We start from the raw sequence: 20,906 nt of genomic DNA on the forward strand, positions 1-20,906 counted from the left end.
TTAGCCCATGACAGAAATACTGGTTGGGTTGGATCCCCACAGCAGATGTGATCCACCCTCACCCTGGATGGATGTTCTTCACCTCAGCCCGTGCTGGACCATGTCAGGGTCACACATGCTAAAATCCCACACCAAATCAGGCTTCTCAGGGTTTCAACTGCAAGGAGTTTAACATTCCAGAGCTGAGGAATCGCCTGTGCCAGAGGAACACTGCCATACAAAATCAACACCAGCATATAATTGAAATAATTTATTTACCACTAGAGCACCACAAAAACAGACATACAATGTGTTAAAATACAGAGTAATCAATCACCAAAGTACAACACAGCTGTCCTTTAAGTTCCTTTTTTTTTTTCTCCTTTAAACCATGCCAACCATACAGTTGTATTGATGCTAAACACATAGGAAGTGCTGTCCTACCCCACCCAGCTAAGTGCTATGATTCCCCCTCAGCCCCAGTCAGCCCCTTGGGTCTGATCTTTCAAGATGCTGAACATTTCCCATCAGTTCCCAGGGACTTTGCTCAGACAGTGGCAATCACCTTGCCAAAACCAGGCCCTGTAGCACAAAGTCCTTGAGCTGTTGCACACCCATCTAAAGATCATCTGAGGAGTATTTACATCAGACCTGAGTGGTGCTTAGGACTCACATTACCCCAGAGGGGAATTTCACCCATGAGCTCTGCATATTGTAGGATCAGGCCTAACATCCTTGGTAACTAAAGGGAAATACACACCTAATAAAAAAAAAAAAAAAAAAGAAAAAAAAAAGGTAGGAGAGTTATAATAGAGAATTTCAAATATTATCAGTGCATTTTGAGGAACACTAGAAGTTACAAAAAGTATTCAATCTTGGGGCAATGACTTACAGAACTACTGTTTTATGCTTAGAGAAAAACTCCAAATCCAAATTTTCAGCTGCATCCAGCACATAGTGAATATAATTGGACAACCATGGTATCTCCTATTCCAATTTTTCAAAACTGGTTTTGAGCTGCATTCCTGTATCAGAGAACTGCAAAAACATTTTAAAGTTTTATAAAATGTGCTCACCCTTGTCTTCTTTCCTGTCCAACAAAAACACAGCTCCCATACTGAACCTGATAAAACTAATTTTGCTGTTGTTATACAGCAAAATCCAGAGTATCTATTACCCTGAGGAGTTTCACTGAGTTCAGTGCATCTTCTCATTGTAGTTAAGTCTGGCTCAAGCAAGTGTTAGCAGGACAGATTTTTCACCTGTTCACCTCAGCTCACTAAATAAATCAGAAATCTAACATACCTGCTCCTCTGCGCTGAGTCAGTGGGTGGGATTTGGTCAACTCTGGGGCTAAGTTCCCATCCAGGCAATGAGCAAAAGCTCCACAGAAGTCCTGAGAAGCTCCATGGGCAACTCCCACAGCATCTCAGTTTTGCATCAGTGTTCTGCTGAAGCCAAAGAAATTGCACTTCTTAAAACGAGCTCACAACACCAAGCTCAGGAGTGTCCTCCCAGCACTGCTCAAGGCAATGACAGAAAATGTCCTTCTCATCCAAGAAGAATGCTTGTATTGCAGGTTTCCAGCTTTGCTGTGCAGAAGCATTCATCATGTGAAATGAAATGATGGTGTCTTCTTCACAATTTTGGGTTTTTTTTCTAATTTAAGTTGGGGCTTTTTTTAAATGAAGCATGTGATGTGATTATTTTTCTTTTTACTCCCTCTACAATATGAACACGTGTAACAACAACAAAACCCGAGGACCCCCATGTTCCTTTTTCCTTTTCTCTTTTTAAAAGAAGCTTTAGCACAAAAACTCAGTCGAGGAAAAAATTTGGTAAACTTGCAAAAATCAAGAGTCTGATCCTGCGAATCATTACACACACCCCAACAGCCTAAAGGGGCCTACTGTGCCACTGCAGGAGTCAAGGGCAGAGCTCTGGAAGCTGCAGCAGGAGCAGGAGCAGTCCCACAGAGGAGCTGCAGGACCGATTTCCCGCGTGCCAAGCTGATGTGCTCCGCTCCCGCTCCCTACAGCCTCCTGCACAGTGGTGAATGCCATTCCCTGCAAGGCTTGCCTCGCCTCAGCCAGGCTGGCACATCTCTCAACACCTCGCTCCCTGCCCATCTGTGTGAGTGTCTGCAGCCCAAAGGGAATCACAAGGCCCAGAAATCCGAACCGCGTCGCGATCCAAGCGTTATGAACGGGGACAACTGGAGGAGGGGAGGAGGGGGGGAGAGATTGCTTTAATCCATCCTTTTTTTTTATAAAACAGAAAAACAAATGGAGTCAGGTAGCTTATGTCATAATGATGAACAATATACAAAGCACATGTATAGCAATTATTATAAAACATGTATTTGTAGTGCAAGTCAAAATATAGGGACTCTACTGATACTGGCCAGCTAGAGGGAAACACGTGATTCTGAGTGATCAAAAAGAGCCCCAAATTCAAATTCAAAGTCATGAGAGCTGACAGTATTACAGAGTACAAAAATATGGTGAAAATTTACACATTACACATAAAGTACGTAATTTTTTAATAGTTTACAAATAGAGATCTACAGATATGTTTCCAATTAAGCTGGCTTTTACTACCCACCTATTGTAATACTCTAGGTATGGTTACATATACCAAAAGAACAAAAAATCCCATAGCATAGCTATACAGCAACATATTAAGGTCTGAAGATTAGACCAGTACATGTTAAATATTTCACTGGTTTACTAGACTGACATTTTAAATCATTTACAGTAAAAAAAAAAAATCTTATAGACTTGTCTTTGAGACTGAAACAGAGTGTCCTTTATTAGTAAATTATTCAGTATTTAAAACAAGGGTTTGAGACCTTACAAGAAGTCTCTCTAGGCAGCTGGCATGAAAAAGAAGGTATTTTAAAGGCAGAGTTTGTCAATAATGTAATAACTGATTTCTATTTTAATCAAACTAAACTAACCGATACTTTCCTGATTCTTTTGACCTTGTGTTCCTTTAGGCTTTATATGTATTTCTGGCAGCTTATTTGGGCTCCACTTTGTCCACATTGGCTGGTTTTCTTTTTTCCAATGGCGATACAGAAATGTTCATTTGATAGTTTTTACACACAAATAAATAATGCACTGTTAACTCTACAGCTAAGAGGAATGGGTAGGATGCCTATTGCGTAAAAATACAGAGAGATCAAGTAAGGCACGGGACAGATACAGCAACTCCACTTCATGGGATTTTCCTGTTTTTTTCCTTTCACATAGTAACACTAACAAATTTCTTCCAGTGTTTATTTTTTAAAAGGTTTCTTTTTTTCTTTAACTTTGCTTCTTGTCTATCTCACACTATGTGTAGGTGAAATGTAGGAAAAAGCCTTCAATGTTTTGCTTCAGATGCCAGTTTAAAAAAAAAACAAAACAAAACAAACTTTCAAACAGTTCAGACTAGTACCGCTTTTTTTTTCTTCTTTTTTTCTTTTTCTTTTAACACTGATGAACCTGGGTTTTTATTTTTCTTTCTTTCCTTCTCGCTCTTTCTTTCTTTTTTTCATTGGTTTTTTTTTTTTTAATAAACACACGTCATGCTGTTTTCAGGGATATCCTTTAGCTGCACTTGCAAGACTTTACAATCATGTTGGACAGCTGTTCGATTTTAGGTGTTTTGCCAATGTAGTAGAGGATGGTGAGGGGTTCCAAATCCTGGGACACACAGCACGGAGAGGCAGAAGCTTCTGGATTTATGGTGTTATACAAGCTGAGTACCTAGAAGGAGAAACAAAAAAAGACAGATTAAGACAGCTACCTCTAATGAGCAAATTCCTTTCTGCATCACTTCCTCCCACAGCACCTGAGAGAATGCCCACTGAAAGTAGTATGAAGATTCCTTGATTTTGGTTTCTTCATATGCTTCTCCACTTCAATCTGGTGTTCACAATATGACTGAATTTCCTAACGTTTTGTCCACACAGTCTTAAACCTCAGAAGAGGTAAATACCTGGAGTCTGTCTCTAAAGTGTTGCCCTTTGAATCAACACACATATTATATTCATGAGTACAGAAGAAATGGAAAGGTTTTTATCTGTTTCTTCACATTGCCATTTGTTGTTTACAGGACTTTGGCTTTACAAGTGACCAAAGAGAAAAGAGACCTCTTCAGAGCATAGGCTCTCCTCTGCTTTTACCATCTGGCTATGTTAATTAAGTCCATTAATGTCACCCTGCAAGCACCAGGACTCAAGGTCCACTGACTCCTGTTGAGAACCAGATGAACTGAAGTTATCACCCATGTCACCCTGAATTCCTATGCATGGTTCCCTGCAAGGGAAGTATGTGGGATCAGCCACTGGTGATGTATAGGTGCTCCTGAGGATGCCATTAATGTCTTAGCCAAACACCAAGTGACCTTTTCCTAGAACTTCTACACAACATTTGCAGCTTAGAGAGACAGAAGATCTGTTCAGGACAGCAACACTAACTACTTTATTAAGCAACTTCTGGCTCCTTGGGCAATTATCCAAACCACGTATTTGTGACCATGACAGCTGCTCTTCCTCTTTCCTTTAAAAACAAGTGCTGTTCCAAAATGTGTACACTATTACTCCACACCAGCGTGGAAACATACTCACCTTATTTACACCTCTGCCTGCTGACATTGCTAACAGTACAATGTTACAGCCAGTGACAGCTACAAAGGGGTCTGTAAGCTCAGGAAGAACATGATATCATGGTTTTACTGACCAGCAGGAACTCTAGCTGTCCCCTGGACACAGAGAGTTCTCCCTGCTGGCTGACATTGATCTGGTATTTTAAGGGAGGCTTGAAAAAGGGGAGACATCATTCTTAGTACGGACCCGAGGGTGAAATTCTTACTTTATGACAACTATGATGCAAATGTCTGTCTCTTACATTTACCGTCTAGACATCCTTATTGATAGTTGGGAGGAAATTAGCACTTCACAGCAGAATGCTACTCATCCTAAGGCAGTTGGCTAAAATACCACATCTAATCCCCAAAATAAAAAGTCCCATCTCAGACAACTACGATTCGGTTCTTCAAAATCCCAGACACAAAGTGCCTCCTTCACACATAAATTTTCAAAGTATAAGAAAAAATGTATCTTTTGAAGCAAAAGAAAGACATCTATCAGTATATTTTCATGAAATTCATGTATCAGTATATTTAATAATCAGTATATTTTCATGAATAGCATGGCAGGTGCTAACCTTGAAATGGCAGGTCATAAAAGTAGGTGATGACCAGGTGGTACAACTCAGCCCTTTTGTTACTCTGAAAGTGCCTCCCTCAGTGCCTTTGCTGACTAAGCTCATTGTGCCATCTTCCACTCCTGCTCTGTAATGAAAGGCCTTTTCCAGGCCACCTCCAAAGGCTATATGTTCTCAAAAAGCATTTAATCCAACCATGTGTTCATATCAATGAACATATGACAAAAAAGGAAATCTCTGGGCATATACATTCTTCTGCTTCAACACTGGGTTGAGGCCATGTGTGAGTTCCTCTACAGGGCCACATTTCATCACCCTTAATCTCAATAACTAACTTTGGGCATTGGTGCTGATGTCAGTCACAGAAATATAGCTCAACCTGCAGTTCTAAAACAAAGCTGAAAATTAGCAAATCCATTACTTACTCTGCTGTGCTGAGTATCTGAGCTCCATAAATATGGGCAGGCTCCTGCACAGAAATTTGCATGGTACCCTTTAGGTTCATGAATCCATTTCCAGCCAAGATCCCTCTTGAAGTCAATATAAAGTGGGCGCAGACAGCAATTATCCTGCACATTCCTGGGAAATAAAATACAAACACATCGGTCATAACAAAGACAACAAAGGAAATAAAAATAATCCAGTTGCTTGCTCCCTGAATGATCCTTTACAGGCAGGCAAGTTGAGTAACAAAAATTCTCAATAAAGTCCACTCAATAGTAGCTTATGCTGTAACTGAAACTGGATGCTTAGACATGGCAGGACTTGCTCATACAGACAAAGCCAAGGGTTTCCCTGGAGGACTAGTCAGGTCCTACAGACAGGACTCTCTGAGTAGGTGAGCAAAATGAAGGTGATAATTTGGCTGGAACTATGGGGCTAATGCATCTGGCAATCATCCCACATGGAACTAAGCTTTTGCTGTCTAAGGTCACAATAATCTGCCTCTGTCTCTGTGGGACTGGAGATTGCCGGGCAGAGACCTGCTGCACACAGACCCCTTAGGTCTGAGAACCTAAGGAGTCTGTATACATGTCTGTGCTCTGTAGAAATGCCAACAGTAAAGAGACATGACAAACAACTTCATAACACCTCCCAGGCTGGTAGGACTGGGTAAGAATATTGGATGTGGAGGCATAGTTACCTAAAACAATAGGCAGCATCTAGAGCACGCTTCTTCCGCCGACTGGGCTGTTGCGACTCAAGTCTGTAGGAGGGTAACAACATTAGCAGAAGATGTGGGGTCTTCCCACTGTATTTTTTCCTATTGGACTTTAAAGCTTTCACATCACCACTGGAATATGTGTAGTCATCAATACCTTCAAAAAATACATTTTGGTGATAAACATTGTGTTGCTTTTTCTTCACAAATTAAATAAACCATCTCTTAAAAAAAAATATCTCTCAGAAACTGGGCCATGGTGGTGCCAGCTGGGAATGTTTACTGGGGAAGTGGGGGCAAATTTCAACCCCAGATGCCTAAGATATTCACAGTTCTTATGTTATCTATTGTATCAGCCCTCCCACATTCACAGCTGTTTAATGGCATTTCAGTACATTTACTAGGAACATTTAAATCAGTAACAGAAAAGGTAATTTCAGTCACTGCATTTGCATTGCTTAGTTTCAAATGCCCCAAGCAGTGATTCTTTTGTTGTTTCAGTTAGAGAGTATTCCCAACTTTTGACAGCTATGTACCTTTTAAATCCTTTTAATACACTTTAAGCTGCCCTGGATACTTAATTTCCCACTCTTAATTCTATCCCATCCGTTTTCTCCATCCCATCCATTTTCTCACTCCTTTCTAATATTGTAAATTCTCTGTCTCCCGTTGCCAGTTTATTTAACCATGCTAATTTTCCCCAGAAAGTCAGTTATTCTAGTCTCTTCCTTTATATGGGCATGGCAAAGACACTGATCAAAGTATTTCTTCTTGAAATGGCAATCCATGGCCTCACATTTTGTATTCTCTTTTAACACTAACTGCCTTACTAGCTTGTCGTGACAATTGCACAGGCTAGAGACTCAAGGTATTGGCTTTTCACAAGAATTATGCCTTTTGTTGAGACCGTTTAGAAAATTAACCTTCCCAACCAGACATTACTATCTAAATAGAAAAAGATACACTGTCCTTTTCTAACATATACAGTTACAGTGACCAAACACCGTACTAACAATTTTTTAAAATGCACACAATGGCTTTAATCATATGTACAGTACATGTATTTTCTTACAGGAAAAAATTCCAATGCAGTGAAACAACGGTTAGAAAAACTTAATACTTGACAAGGAAAACAGCCAAATACTTGGACCACAAGTGAACCAAATCATGACACACTTTAATAAACGAGAACTTCATGAACAAAATTTAGGTTAAAATTGGTTCTAATATACCTATAGATTCATATGTACTGGTGGATGGTAACTATAATACAGTCAATTAAATACATTTCCCTTAGTGAAACAGAAAGGTTAGTGGCTTAAAAACACAAGAGAGCCTATATGACCTTGATATATTTACTCCACATCACCTTGTCTGCTGCCCAGAAAGAGCACACATATCCATAACCCTCACTACACAGTTTTTAATTTTTTAACGCCCACTCATTCCAATCTTTTTTACCAAGTCTGACTCATTACAGTACTAGGGTGGAGAGCAGGCAAAGAGTTTATTTTGAAAATACTGAGCATGTTTTCTCATTACTATCCAATAGTGGATAGCAAACTAAGCCACAGTCTTCACTAAATCCAAAATTGTATGTATATCCTCTGCATGCTGCAAACTGCAACTCAGAGTCTTAAGGACATCAAAGCCACATGCATGGAATGAGACAGCTTATTCATGCCATCTGATTTCAGAATTGTTCAGGTGATACAGTTTTACCCTTGTGTCTTTAATAGCATTTCCCACCAGCTGGGAATCATAATTTTCAAATGAGCAAGTTTTCAATCAACTGAATGCCATTTAGGAGGCAGAAACAGCTTTTTGTTTCCCTACTCAATTAGCAAGCACCACAGCACTTTAAAAAGTTGAGGTTTTTTTTTCTTTCATTACCTGCAAATCTTGCTTCAAGCTCCTCACTTTTATTTGGGATGATATAATTATTGGAAGGCACGAAGGTGCAGCATGGACAATGTAAGCTTATCTTAAATCCAAGATTCCTGTCTGAAAAACATAAAAGTGAGTGGAGTTGGTTTTTACACGTGGAATGACTCAGAAATACTCCTGAATTAATGGAGGAGCAGCTGGGGCAGGAGTGAAGGCAAAGAGCACTTTTTGTCACCTCTGTGATGGAGCCACTCATGCACAGCCTCAGTGACATCAAAAGACAACCATTCTCCTTCAGCTCTTGTTTTAACTACTTTGCTGTCAATATAGCGCTGTCCTGGTGATGATAATTCTTTAGATTTTAAAACCTGCAAGAAACAACAAAAAAGATTGCCTATAGGTTAACATGTACCTGGTTGCTATTAAAATGGACCGCTAACATTAGAAAACAGAAGAAACTATTACAGCTGAAACCCTTATGCAGCAGATGCACATTCACACACGTTTTCAGAAAGAATCTTCTTAGGGTGTGTAAGGAGAAGAACAACATAAAAACACCCTAATGAAATCAGCTTATGCTCCCAAGAAAACACCCTATCACGTATTTCTTCGTGAGAGAAATCACACAGAAAGAACCATCCTGAAAACTTACCCTGTAATACATGCGGTCAAGATATCACAGTAATCATCAAAAGAAGCTATTTTACCTTCTTCAGAAATACTTACACTGGCTAGAGCATAAGATGCTACGGTCCAGCCTGTACAATGTAGTCTGTACACTGAAGATATTATCCTGCTCCCCCACAACTAACCTGTATGGCACTGCATTATTCATTTGTCCAGCTTTCCTTCTGATTTCAGGCACTAATCCTACATTAAACAGATGGCCACACATGGATCTGTGCATTAGGTGAGGCTGCTTGCACCCAAACTTTGATGCCAGCTGTATCTGTATTTGTGTCAAATGTTTCAGCAAAGCTTCCACTGACCAAGCAATAAAAAAATACCTGTACAAAAGAAACCTGGGCCCTGCATGACTAGAATTTCAAGTGCCCACAGCCTTCCTCCCAGGCGAACAATTCAGTGAGTCCCTTCCCACGTACAAGCATAGCCTGCTATTATTTACCCTAACTCTAGGACAAAAACAATTGGACTTTTGGCTGCTGACAGGTTTCTGGTTTCCTGGTTATTACTCTGTTGATAGTTTTGTGATGAAGGGAGCTGGAATGCCATGCAACATTAAGTCAACTCCAATCAAGATACCACACGATAACATCACTTTGTAACTTTTGGCATGCCAGCTGTGCGACTTCATATATTGTTTCGGGTTTTTCCTTTCTTTAAGCATCCAAGTCCATCTCCAAATGACTAACTGACAACGTCTCATTGTTTCCCCCTATTTTCTTAGCCCAGAACAACCTGACATCTAGCAAGCACTGGTATAATAAAATCGTGGTGAAACCACATAATGCATGTGAAGAAAAATATTTCAAAAGAGGTGTGAAACTATGTCATCGTGATAAAATCAGACTTTTTGTAATTAAACAGGCTTGAAAAGCTCAGATTCTGTCCAGCATGTGGAATCAGCATGTAGAGTTTCCCTATTTATTGCTAGGCAGTGCAGGATCTCTCGAAGGCCAACAGCATGGCTCCTAGAATAACATTTGTCTTATGACAAGGACAGCAACACGACAAGCTCTTTGTCTTCTTTCTGATCAACACATTTAGCAAAAAGCCATGAGAAGATGTTGGGTCAAGTCCAGAAGATTACTAAGAGCCCTTAGCAGGCAATGCTGAGTTCTCCAGCAGAAACTAAGGGCACTCAAACAGTGAATATTGGGACTCCTTTTTATGAGGTAACCTTCAAACAAAGTGTCTGAACAACTGTTTACAGAGAGTCTGGCAGCAGCAAGGGGACTACCATTGCTCAGAAGTGCCAGAGGGATGAGAGAATCAGTAATCAATGCTGGGAAAGTCCCAGAGAAGTACAAATATAACTTTGCCTTCCCTTTGGTCTTTATCAGGTCAAGTGTTTCTGAGGATGTAATGCAGCTGTCATTCTGCAAAGATGTGTTGGGGCTGGGGAGGGGGGGTGTGAGGCAAATGGGACACAAGAACTTGGCTCATTTCTCTTCCTTTCTGCACAGTCATATCTTTCCAAAGACTCCAGAAACTGCATACCTCAGTTTTGGCAGTGATGTAAGGACTGAAAGTAAGTAATGTGCCAAAAGCAATCTCCTGATGTTAACTATAATTGGTCTTAGACATACTCTGAAGACACAGCTGCGCCTTGGTATCAAAAGTAACATGTATTTATCCCAGTCTTTATCCCAACTGCTACCAAAAGACAAAGTCAAGGGCTGGCAGTGTGCACCTGGAATGAAAGGCATTTGTAAAAGTACAAGAAATCATCACTGCACGTATCCAATGGTACAAGGAAAACCCACCCTCACCATTGAGCTGAATGACAAGAAAAGTGCTGGCATGTTTCAGAACTGTATGGCACTGTGGGACAGAATGGATACTACGGATTGAGAAAGCTGGATATTACCCATACTATGCTATCTACAATATCTGAAAATAAAGTTTCTCTCCATGTTGTTTATGCAGCATCTTCGGGAAGAAAATTATGAAGAACGAGGTAAAAAGTCACAAACTAAGTATAAGACAATTTCCACAATTGACACCATGGCACTGGCAGTTCTTAGGCAAAAGCTGTTGAGATGAGTGTCACACTTAGTGATATTAGCTTCAATCTCCTTCTCCTCAACCTCTCCTTCTTTGTAGTGTTAGGGTGATATATGACCTTAACAACCTGATTACCTGTAAACAAGAATAATTTTCGAGCCTCACCATTTCCATTTTCCCTTCTTTTTCTCTTGTATTGTTGCAAGTGTGGAAAGCTAATGGAAGATAAAATCCTAGGCTGGATCCTCAGAGTCCGTTTCCTCCCACAAAATAATCTGATTAAGATTCTTTTTCTATACTGCATTCTATTTCCATCCACACTGAACCAATTGCACTCTATATGGTGGTAAACAAAGGGGCCTTCTTGTACGCATCACTCAGAAATTTTTACAGCTACAGTATGTTCTTCAAATGAATCTTCCCAAAATTATTACATGAAATAAGCACTTTTGGTTGTCTCTGCCTTTTCCCCCCTTTGGTTTGCTTCTTTTTACTTTGCCCCACATTTCTGGTTTTTACCTTCCCCACCAGCAAAACACCCTTTTCTTCCAATACACCCTCAAGCCTATACCCTCAATGAAAATCTTCTCTTTCACTGTTTCCAATCCTTTCTTCTTACTAGATCAACTAATTTAGTTTCAAAAAAGAATAAAAGCCTTTTCTGTGCCTTGCAGCTTTCGCTCTTGAAAGCTTGTTTATTTCTTCCAACCATACTGATTGGTCTTAGAAGAGATATTACCTTCACCTATAAACATTGCCTTGCCTTACCTATAAACACCACCTCACCTTCATGCCTAGCCCATCACAACCACATCAAACACTGTTATCAGAAATGCTGCCTCACTGCTTGTACCTGCAGGAGCTAAATGAAAGCCTTTGTGCAGAAGTTTTCAATGCACTAAAAATATTAACAGAAGGCAAAGGGGAAAAAGAAAATCCACAGAAGAGAAAGTCAACTGAGTTAAAATTCCGCTTTAATCCTTCCTTATTTCCTTCTGGCACCTTCCCCAAACACTCCCTCTTAAAGAGGTCGAAAGAGTTTGGTCTGACTATAGGTCATGACGTGGAAGGCTAGGGTTTTCCGGTGGGGGAATCCCATGCATCACCCATGGCATGCAGAGACACAGATTCCATCATTTGCATGAGCAGGAGACAGAATTTCCACACAGGCAGCCCCACCTCCCTCAAGAGGAGCGACACATCCAAACGCCCGCAAGCACAGCAGCGGATGATGCACGCCGGCTGGGCACGTAGGGCTGTGAGTGTGCACACCTTCACACACCCCTCAGACAGAGCTCCAAGCCAACGTGACCTGGTTCTGAACATGGAATTGTCTCTCCAGGGATATCTGCTCACTCGGCCTTGCTTCCAACAGAGGGATAATGGAGCACTGCCTGTTATAATAAATTATTACATTTGATCACATGCTGTGGGCATGAGCTGAATACAGCAAGAAATGATACCTAAAGGTGATCCACGAGACTTCTATACCAGTATGCAGAGTAATTTTCATTCAGTAAAAATGCTTTAAATTCTAAGAACAATTTCAGTTTTCTTCTGCCCTGTTTTTTATGTGATTCCTCCCTTTCACGGGAAAACAAATAACCAAAACACTTGTTAATCTTCTCTTGACCAAGTGTCTTGTACACTGCCTTCTAGCAACCTTTTCCTATGCCCACTGCTAATCTACCCCTCATATACTTTTTTTTTCAATTCTGAGGCTTCTTGAAAACACCTGGGGAAAAAATTATCTTACAAATATCCATTTTGGGTCTCTCGATACCATGTACATGCAGCTACTGCAAGCAGATCAAGGTGAAACAAACACATGAATAAATGAATAATGCAGTTAATTGCAGGAAATGGCTCAAGAAGAAGCCAGATGCAAACGAAGCATTGCTCTTGTTTGTACAGCTACATATGTTTAGGAAGCCCAGCTGGGGATCTTGGTGATGACAGCACTCACATGCCACCCTCATCAGGCCTGCCAGATTTCTGGTATTTTACAAATACTGTTGAAATCTACTCTTCGTTCTGCTCAGTCTTCTGGGGGAGAACCTCTATGGGCTGGCAGGGACTTGTCTGTATTGCTCTTCATCCATTAGAGGAGGCTGACCCATGATATTATCTTGAAAGCATGTCCCAAATCACCATGACCAGGGCCATGGTGAAAAAATTTAGTTTTGTCACAAACTCATTTCAGAAGACTGAGGAATTTCCAGAAACACCGATTTCTAAATTAATTCTGTCACCTGCTATGCTTATCTTTCAGACTAACAGGAAAGCATTAACAGATATATTTAAAAAAAATTTAAGTATCAAGTAGCTGAAATATTCATTAAAATACTGGAGGATGAAACTGTTTATTTATAGGCATACATGTTTATACCCTCAAGAAACTATCATACAGTTAGTTCAGAGTATAAAAATAAGGATAAGGATTATCTTAGTCCGTGTTTTATAAACTGTAAAGCGTACTCAGAACACTACATAATTCATGATAACAAACAAAGCAGAATTAGCAAAATTAGCAGAAACATGACTTCTTTAAAGAATGGGGCATATCAGAAGTTGATATGAGCAGAGCAGCAGCAGTCAGCATCAGTGCAATTACACTGGTTCAAAAACAAAACTAAAAAAAACTCCAAACCCCAAGACTCTGTTAAAAGAAACATAATTATTTTGCTCAAATTTTCCTTCGTCTACTCCCCCGCTCATATATTTAGGCAGCTAAAGCAGGGGATAACTGAATCAACACATTAGTGTATGTATTCTAGACAATAACCACCAACAGCAGCTGCCAGAACAGCCTGTCTTCATGACTCATTACACAGCTAAAAGGAAAAAATTTGACATAAAGACACACTGGTTCTTTCAAAAACTAGAGCTCCAGAACAGCAACTTGCTTAGTTCATTTCAGATTTGGTGTTCTGGCCAATAACTACTTCTAGTCTTCTATTGTCACCACAGTCAGATGCAGAAGAATAGGAAAATTGCAATTAAGTATAATTTACAGTGGAATAGTTTTGGCTAATAAATTCACCACCTCCTCAGCAAGCAAACAAACAAAAAACTGAATGTGGTTCAGCAGTGATGATACCCAGGCTGATGCATCAATGACATACATCTGCTGCAGCCAAGAAAACCCTGGGCACCCATCAAAGGCCAAGCTTCAGCAACAACAAGGGCATTCTACAGCTGCGTTTGAGAATTATGGCCACCAACTGTTTGGAAATATTTTTGGTGACTTACAGTTTCTTAAAACAAGTTGATGAACTTTCCAAACATAGTAATAAGATCATATGGCCACTAGAAAATATCTATCCTGTCTCCTGTGTTGCCTTGGAACTTCAAATGGTCACTGCTCTCAGCCAGTGTGGGCTCTGCAGTCACTGAATAGCAGTAAATATGGCATTATCTTGTGAAAACCTGCTATTAATCTGTCTTTCCTCTCCTTTCATTCTGGACTGTCTGATCTCCTCCCTCCAGATGCTGTTGGCCCCCTGATAACTTCCTTCCTTCCCTTCCCTTTGTCGTTTCAGACTCCTGTGATGTTCTTGTGTATTACAACATCTTGGCAGGCTCTCTACTCTTTCTCTTACTTATCAGTCATTATCCATGATTTCCACTGGAACTTCACGGCCCTTTTAAAAATAATGGAAATAACCTGACATGTACTTGTAAGCTCAAAGTAAATAAGCCCAAACAATGAGATCAGGTGGTAAATGATGTGCTTATGCTGATTAACATGAGAGCAGAGATAAATTCAGCTATGCACATCACGGCTGAAAACTGCCATTTAGGATAACCTCATCTAAACTAGAAGAAACTGCAGGGGACTCCAGCCTAACCCTCTGCACTGGAATGACCAGATTCCCAAGGTCTGTGTACGCAGTTGCCTGTCGCTTCCAAATTCTTACATACTATTTACCCTACTGAAAGATTCACTCACTGCCTGGTGCCAGATTTCAAAGGTCTCCTCAGACAGCTCGTAGGGCCTTCAGCCAGCTCTTTCTAAAACTTAAAGTTCAAAAATGACCACGCTAATTATCAACCCCTTTTCATTCCCTAGTTAAATCTGAGGCCTTTGATCCTATCTTGGACACAAGGAAAAGCAAATTTTTGATTCTGTTGTGAACCTCTCCAGTTTCTTACTCATTATATGTGAAAACATATGGTGTAAAGTGCAAAGCTTCCATACAGTACCTTCTGCCAGATAATTGGGAATCCAGTGGCTATCAAAATCTTAGCTGCTTCTAAGTGCAAGAGAGCAGCTATGTATTTTTTTAAAAATTGTCAGTGTGAGTTTTCAAGCTCTTCTTGTAGCCACTTTTGCAAAGGAGTATTTCAGACCCTGCCTTCAGTGTGGTGGAGTTAAAATGGCTTTACAGTCCCCCTGCTTATCAATGAAGTCTTTCCATTACTTGCAATGGTCTCCGATTCAGGCTCACACTGAGGGCAGAATCTTTAGAGACTAGTATATGAGATGCAGAGTTCCTGCCAAAATACAAAGAAAGGTATGGAGTACTTGCCAAAGTTTGTAAAAAACCCATAGCTCTCTGATCCATCTGCTCAGAACTTGCCAGACACGTTCTTCATGCAAACTTGCAAATAAAAAGAACATATTGCACACATAACCCAACCTCTTTTCTATCTGGATGGGCTACAGCTGCAGTAGGATTCTCTTACAGTGTTGGCTGATGCTCACTTAAAGGTAAAAGAAGGTGAAATGTGAGGGGGGTGAAGTGATGAGCACTTAAGCAGGTCAAAAAGGGAGGGGAAGTCATGGAGTCACTGTGACTGACTCATTGCATCACCCTGCGGTGAGGGGATGAGCTCTGAGAAGAGAATGGATCCTGGGAAGGGATTTCCTCTCCATTTGTTCCCCAAGCAGGGCCTTCCTCCTGATACTGAAGATACATGTGCAGTGTAAGCTGGGGACAGAGCCCTGAGGCTGTCCAGCCTGATTTATGCTTAAGCATAAATCTCTGCATTGTATAAGCAATAAACAAGAACTGAGGGTCTGGGGTCCTTCTGGGAAGATTCTGAAATATTGAGGGCAATTTCCTGCCATTTGGGAGATTTTAGGATTGCTCCAAAGAAACATTTTATATAAAATGAAGCAAAACAAAAAAGTCCCGTAAATTTATCTAGCATTTAGCTTTACCTTGCCAAAGGCACATTATGTTTTATTAAAATATCAACAAAGAGGAGCCAAAGTCAACAAAAATAGAGTGGGTTCTCCTGTCTTCTAGCCAAATCTCCCAGATCCTGCAGGGTACCCTTGTGTTCATCTCCCCCTTATGCACAGGTCTCCTGAGCCCTTTTCTCTTCCTTGGTCCTGTCCCTGACAGATATATCTCATCTTCATGTGCATTTTACTACAACATTTTGGCATGCAGCTTTCTTGGCTAAATGAGTATTTGGACATAGTACTTCCAAGATGTCGTCTTCTTCCACAAGTCCCTCCTCTTTCTTCCTTTCCTCTTGCCTGCATTGCTCCCCATAACTCACAGCTCTCCTTGTGGTTTTCTCTTTCCACCAGCTACAGGCTTCCATCCAAACCACTCCCATCCTCCTCCATTTCCTCCAATCTTCTATTCTTCTTCATGTAGGCTTCTCTCCTACAAAGCTTCACATTGTTTCCTACACCTTCCCAGAACAGGAACACCACCCTTGCCTCTCTAGCACGAGGCCATCAAGCCAACCTGATGTTCCTCAGCCCAGTAACTATCACACTGAGGTGCTTGGTTCCAACTTGCTCATGTCCCAGTGTAATGTGGGCTTGGCTACCTCACCAAACCCTAGCCCAAAGAGCAGGAACCCAAACCTAGAAGTTGCTTTCTGCCCCATGGCTTACATTCCTACACGTCTGATAATGCACATGGCACTGCAAATGGCAAAAAAATCCATCAGCCCAGTGCCCTGCATTTCTACACATGGCACTGTCAAGCTGGGAAGCACATGCTGGCCCTTGCCAGGAGCTGATGCAGATATTCTATATTTCTTCAAATCATCCTCAATAACTGTTCTGTTCCCAGCAAGAGGTGGCTGCATCCAAGATATGCTCTCAAACTACAGTGAGGATGATGCAGCCATAAATACTGCCCCTCACAGAGTATTTGCCAAAGGTACTCCATACAGTCTCCAGTGTACTGATATCTTTTTGTAGGATACAGTATTTGGAACCAGAAAGAGGAATTCTGAAACAAGGAGAAAACAACAATTCAACTGAAATATACTGCAAATTAACTTCCTCTGGTCCTGAGCTGTTGCCGGGGGAAAGAGAAGGAGGTTAGTAGAGTAGAAAGTTATTACATCCAGGCTTAGTTTGCAGTGCTGAGTTTGGCACTTCAAAAAACACTGTACATTTGCCATCAAACATGACCTTGTAACCTTTCAGAAGGCAAGAGTCTGGTTTCAGGACAGCAATACATAAATTGTGAGATCCAAATGCACTACTTTAGATGTGGGTCACAGCGATGGCAGTCAGTAATAACCAAGTGCCCCAGATGATATCTGTAATACAGACATCCTGTGCCAGCTCATAGCCACAAATCCTGCTTCATGGTATTTTCTTCCATGGCATTAGAGACAGCACTTTTTGGCAAGGAAAGAGAGCAAGGCCCCTCTGCTCCTGATTATACGGAGATCAATCTGAAGGATCTCTGTTGCAGTCAGTGTAAATTGCCTCAGATTTGCACCATGGAGATTTGGCCCAAGTCTATAGTAGCTCACTCTAAACGTATTCCCCAACTGAAAAACATGACAAAACACGGCCTGAAAGTATTTGAACGACCGACTGTGGTTTAAATTTAAATCTGACTCATAATGGGGTAATATGTTCCACAGCATCTTCCTCGTCATACCTCCAAGCAGGGAGAGAGGCCCTGGAGGAAGGAGGAGTTACCACTGTCTAGAGGACAGATGGCTCTTCCTAGACCCCGAGCAAACTCCACAGGAGCTCTTGACACAGACTGGGCCCTTCCCAACATGGAAAGACCAAAGGTCTGCTCCTGTTGGCCTCAAATTCTTCACTGTAATCTGATGTGTCCCCCCAGCTTTAACCTGGCACTGTTCATTTGCCCCAGCCCTGTGCTCTGATACATCCTGTGGGACATCCCTCCCATCCACAGCCTCTCAGGTACCCCCACCCACCTCAGCAGCCTCAGATAACGATGACAATAAAACACAGCACTTCAGCTGCACTTTTTGTGATGCTTTATGATGTGCTAACAAAATGTGGCACCGCTTCCATAGGAAGTAATTATTGCTTGTTATTGTTTGACTGCCTGTACATAATAAAAATACCTTAAACCCAATACCACAACACTCTCTGAAGGATGTCTTTTCATACTGTAAGGGTTTCCACTAGTTCTGCTTTGCAGTGGTGTCTATTTTTTTGAATGCTTATTCATAAAAGACAAGGCTTTTTTTGAAGGGTGCAGGGACTTTATTCATAAATACAGAAGCACCTTAATAAAAGAAAGATGTGATGAAGTCTTCAAAGCAGGCAAGAAAACTGATGAACAAAGACATTCCCATAACAACTGAGCTTTATCTGATCAAATTCCAATAAAGCCTGCATTTGGCATAAATCTTTAAAAACATAGCAAGGGCCACTGGAGGATGCTAAAACTTGTTTATTTAATATTATTCCTCCTCCCTTCCCCAAAAGCACTTTATCCTCTTAATATTTTCTGAAGTCTTGGTGCGCGTTGGGAAGCGCACTGAGTGAGCATGGCGCGGTGGAAGGACGGGAGAAGCGCGCCTTGTCTGAGGTCACGCTGCTTCCTTCCTTCCCTCCGGCTTCCCACTCTCCAACGTGCTGATGATCAGCAGTAGAACCATGAGATTAAGCCTCCCTTTCGGGCAGAAGAAACAACAGAAAAGATAGTGCCTTTAAAGAATTTAATTCTCTGCAGCTTCACTTAACTAGAGCCAAGAAGAGAAAGAAGCTTTTATACCAGCCTTATAAAAGTAACTTAATTCCTACTTCTGTGAGTTTTATTATTTTCCATCCTAAGACTACTTAGTATGTGCACTGCACTTCCCATCTGTGCAGGAACACACAGATGTGGCTGACTAATCCTTAAATACCAGGAGAAGTATTCTGGGTGAAAACAGACATTTTCTGCACACAGGGATTACTACTTGTCCATTGGCTTTGCGGATGCATTCAGGGCACCTCCATGAGAATTAATCTCTAGGACTCACTGCCTGGAGACATCCAGATGGCAGAAAACCTGGCAAACAGATTCATAACCACTCACTCCCAGCATAAACATGATGGGATGCTCTGCTCCAGCTCAGCCTCTGAGGTGGGAGCAGAGTCCTGCTGCTGCTGCTGCTGCTGCTGTGCCAGGGGCCAGGAACAAGGGGCCACAGCCCTGGCTCACCACGCCAAGCAGCCCAGACTGCCTTCCCAGAGTCAGTGCAAACAAGGGCTGTAGGAAAACACAAAGTCCCTTTCTGATGTGGTTTGGAAAAGGGAGCCAAGTACAGCCTGAGGAAAGCTTAGCTGAAAAGGTGCAGTTTTGCATTTCTTCTTTCATTTTAAGGGGTAGATCTGTAAGGTCAGAGGACCACACAAAGAAAGAATCAAGCGGAGAAACAAAATATTTATGTTCTGCTTGCTTATTTTTTCAATTTACCCTGCACATCTGTCTCTAGCTGTTCCTAAAATAGTCCTTTAGAGTAACGTTGTCCCTTCTGCACCAGTGGTATATACACTACTGTTGAACTGCCAATGGACAAAATCAGAAAGCTCTTGGAGGGCAGTTAGGAGATGTGCACATGTTCAGGGACAGCCACTCTCTCAGTCAACCGCAAGAGAGCTCTGATTCTCTCCAGAAGACTTCTGCCCCTCTCCTCCTGCTTGACTAAGAAAGACAAGGGGACAAAGGAAACCATTCCTTGAAACTGCAGGTATGAGAGGAATTTCAAAAACCCCCATCAAGAAGAACTCCACAACAAAGCAAAACGCTAGGCAACCTGAAACTTGGTTGGAGGAGAAAAAAACCCCTAATAATTAAATGTTGCTTATGCAAGATGAAAAACCACACTGTTCCTTCTGGGCACAACAGCCCTGGCAAGCCCAGCACGTATGTCACAAGACAGGAAGCAAAGCTCATGCTCAGAGGAGGAGCGGCAGCTGCTCATGCCAACTCCACCAGCAATCTCCTCTGCAAGGCTCACTCTCCATGCACGGCTTTTCATGCCGGAGTCAGATATCTGACTAAGTCTTCAGCCCTTACAGAACACATTTGCCTCTTCCACCTCCACTGAAATGAGGATATTCCTCACTCCCCCCTTTTACTTCAAATGCTTGCACCTTCGTTCACCACTAGACAGCTCTACCTGCATTCCCAATACATCCACACACAGCCCTGAAGGTCCTCCAGCAGCACTGTGGCACCAACACCTCCTACCCATCCTTCTTCACCTTCATCTCCATAGATTTTCTTCTTTCTAACCTCTGGAATTTGTTTAGTAAGTTTTTGGATGCTTTATATAGCACTGTTCTACAAGACACCATAGAACCACGAAGTATCTCATGTTGGAAGGGACCCAAAAGCACCTTGGGTCCCTTCTCTCCAGTTTCTCCCTGCTTTTGCTTTTCCTGTTTAACACTACCTGCTAACCTCACGTGTTGTGATGGAGATCAGCTGCAGCAACGTTTAGGGACTCTGATCCTCCAGCAGAAGGGCTGCTGACAAGGGACCCATGCAGCTCAGACTGGCCACCACAGAACTACAGTAGCCCCATACAAGGTTTTAGGAAGAGCTGCATACAAGATTGAAAGAAATAAACATGACTAAAGGGAAATGCTCCAAAGGCAGCTTGCCTCTCTACAAGCAGCAGAACAAAGCAACATGCCTAAAATATGCGTGGCACAAACACACACTCAGGGTATGCTGCCTTTGGCTTGCCTGCTACTTGGTGGAGAAAAGATCTAATCCTGCAATAACCTGCAC

The 20,906-nt window shown here is 41.6% G+C and overlaps 1 protein-coding gene across 1 annotated transcript in view; it reads right to left on the reverse strand.

The window, feature by feature from the left end:
- Positions 1 to 235: 235 nt before the first annotated feature.
- The window catches only part of TGFB2 (transforming growth factor beta 2), a 61,863-nt gene continuing 41,192 nt past the window's right edge, over positions 236 to 20,906 (reverse strand). The window contains exons 3-7 of the mRNA XM_085054782.1: positions 8,477 to 8,609; positions 8,248 to 8,358; positions 6,337 to 6,511; positions 5,618 to 5,771; positions 236 to 3,731 (exon numbers count right to left, since the gene is read on the reverse strand). Coding sequence (XP_084910908.1) covers positions 3,573 to 3,731; positions 5,618 to 5,771; positions 6,337 to 6,511; positions 8,248 to 8,358; positions 8,477 to 8,609 — 732 coding nt within the window. The 3' untranslated portion in view covers positions 236 to 3,572. The remainder of the gene's footprint in view (positions 3,732 to 5,617; positions 5,772 to 6,336; positions 6,512 to 8,247; positions 8,359 to 8,476; positions 8,610 to 20,906) is intronic.

The sequence above is a fragment of the Lichenostomus cassidix genome, chromosome 3 (assembly GCF_008360975.1).
Source record: "Lichenostomus cassidix isolate B80296 chromosome 3, HeHo_3.0, whole genome shotgun sequence".
Taxonomy (NCBI): domain Eukaryota; kingdom Metazoa; phylum Chordata; class Aves; order Passeriformes; family Meliphagidae; genus Lichenostomus; species Lichenostomus cassidix.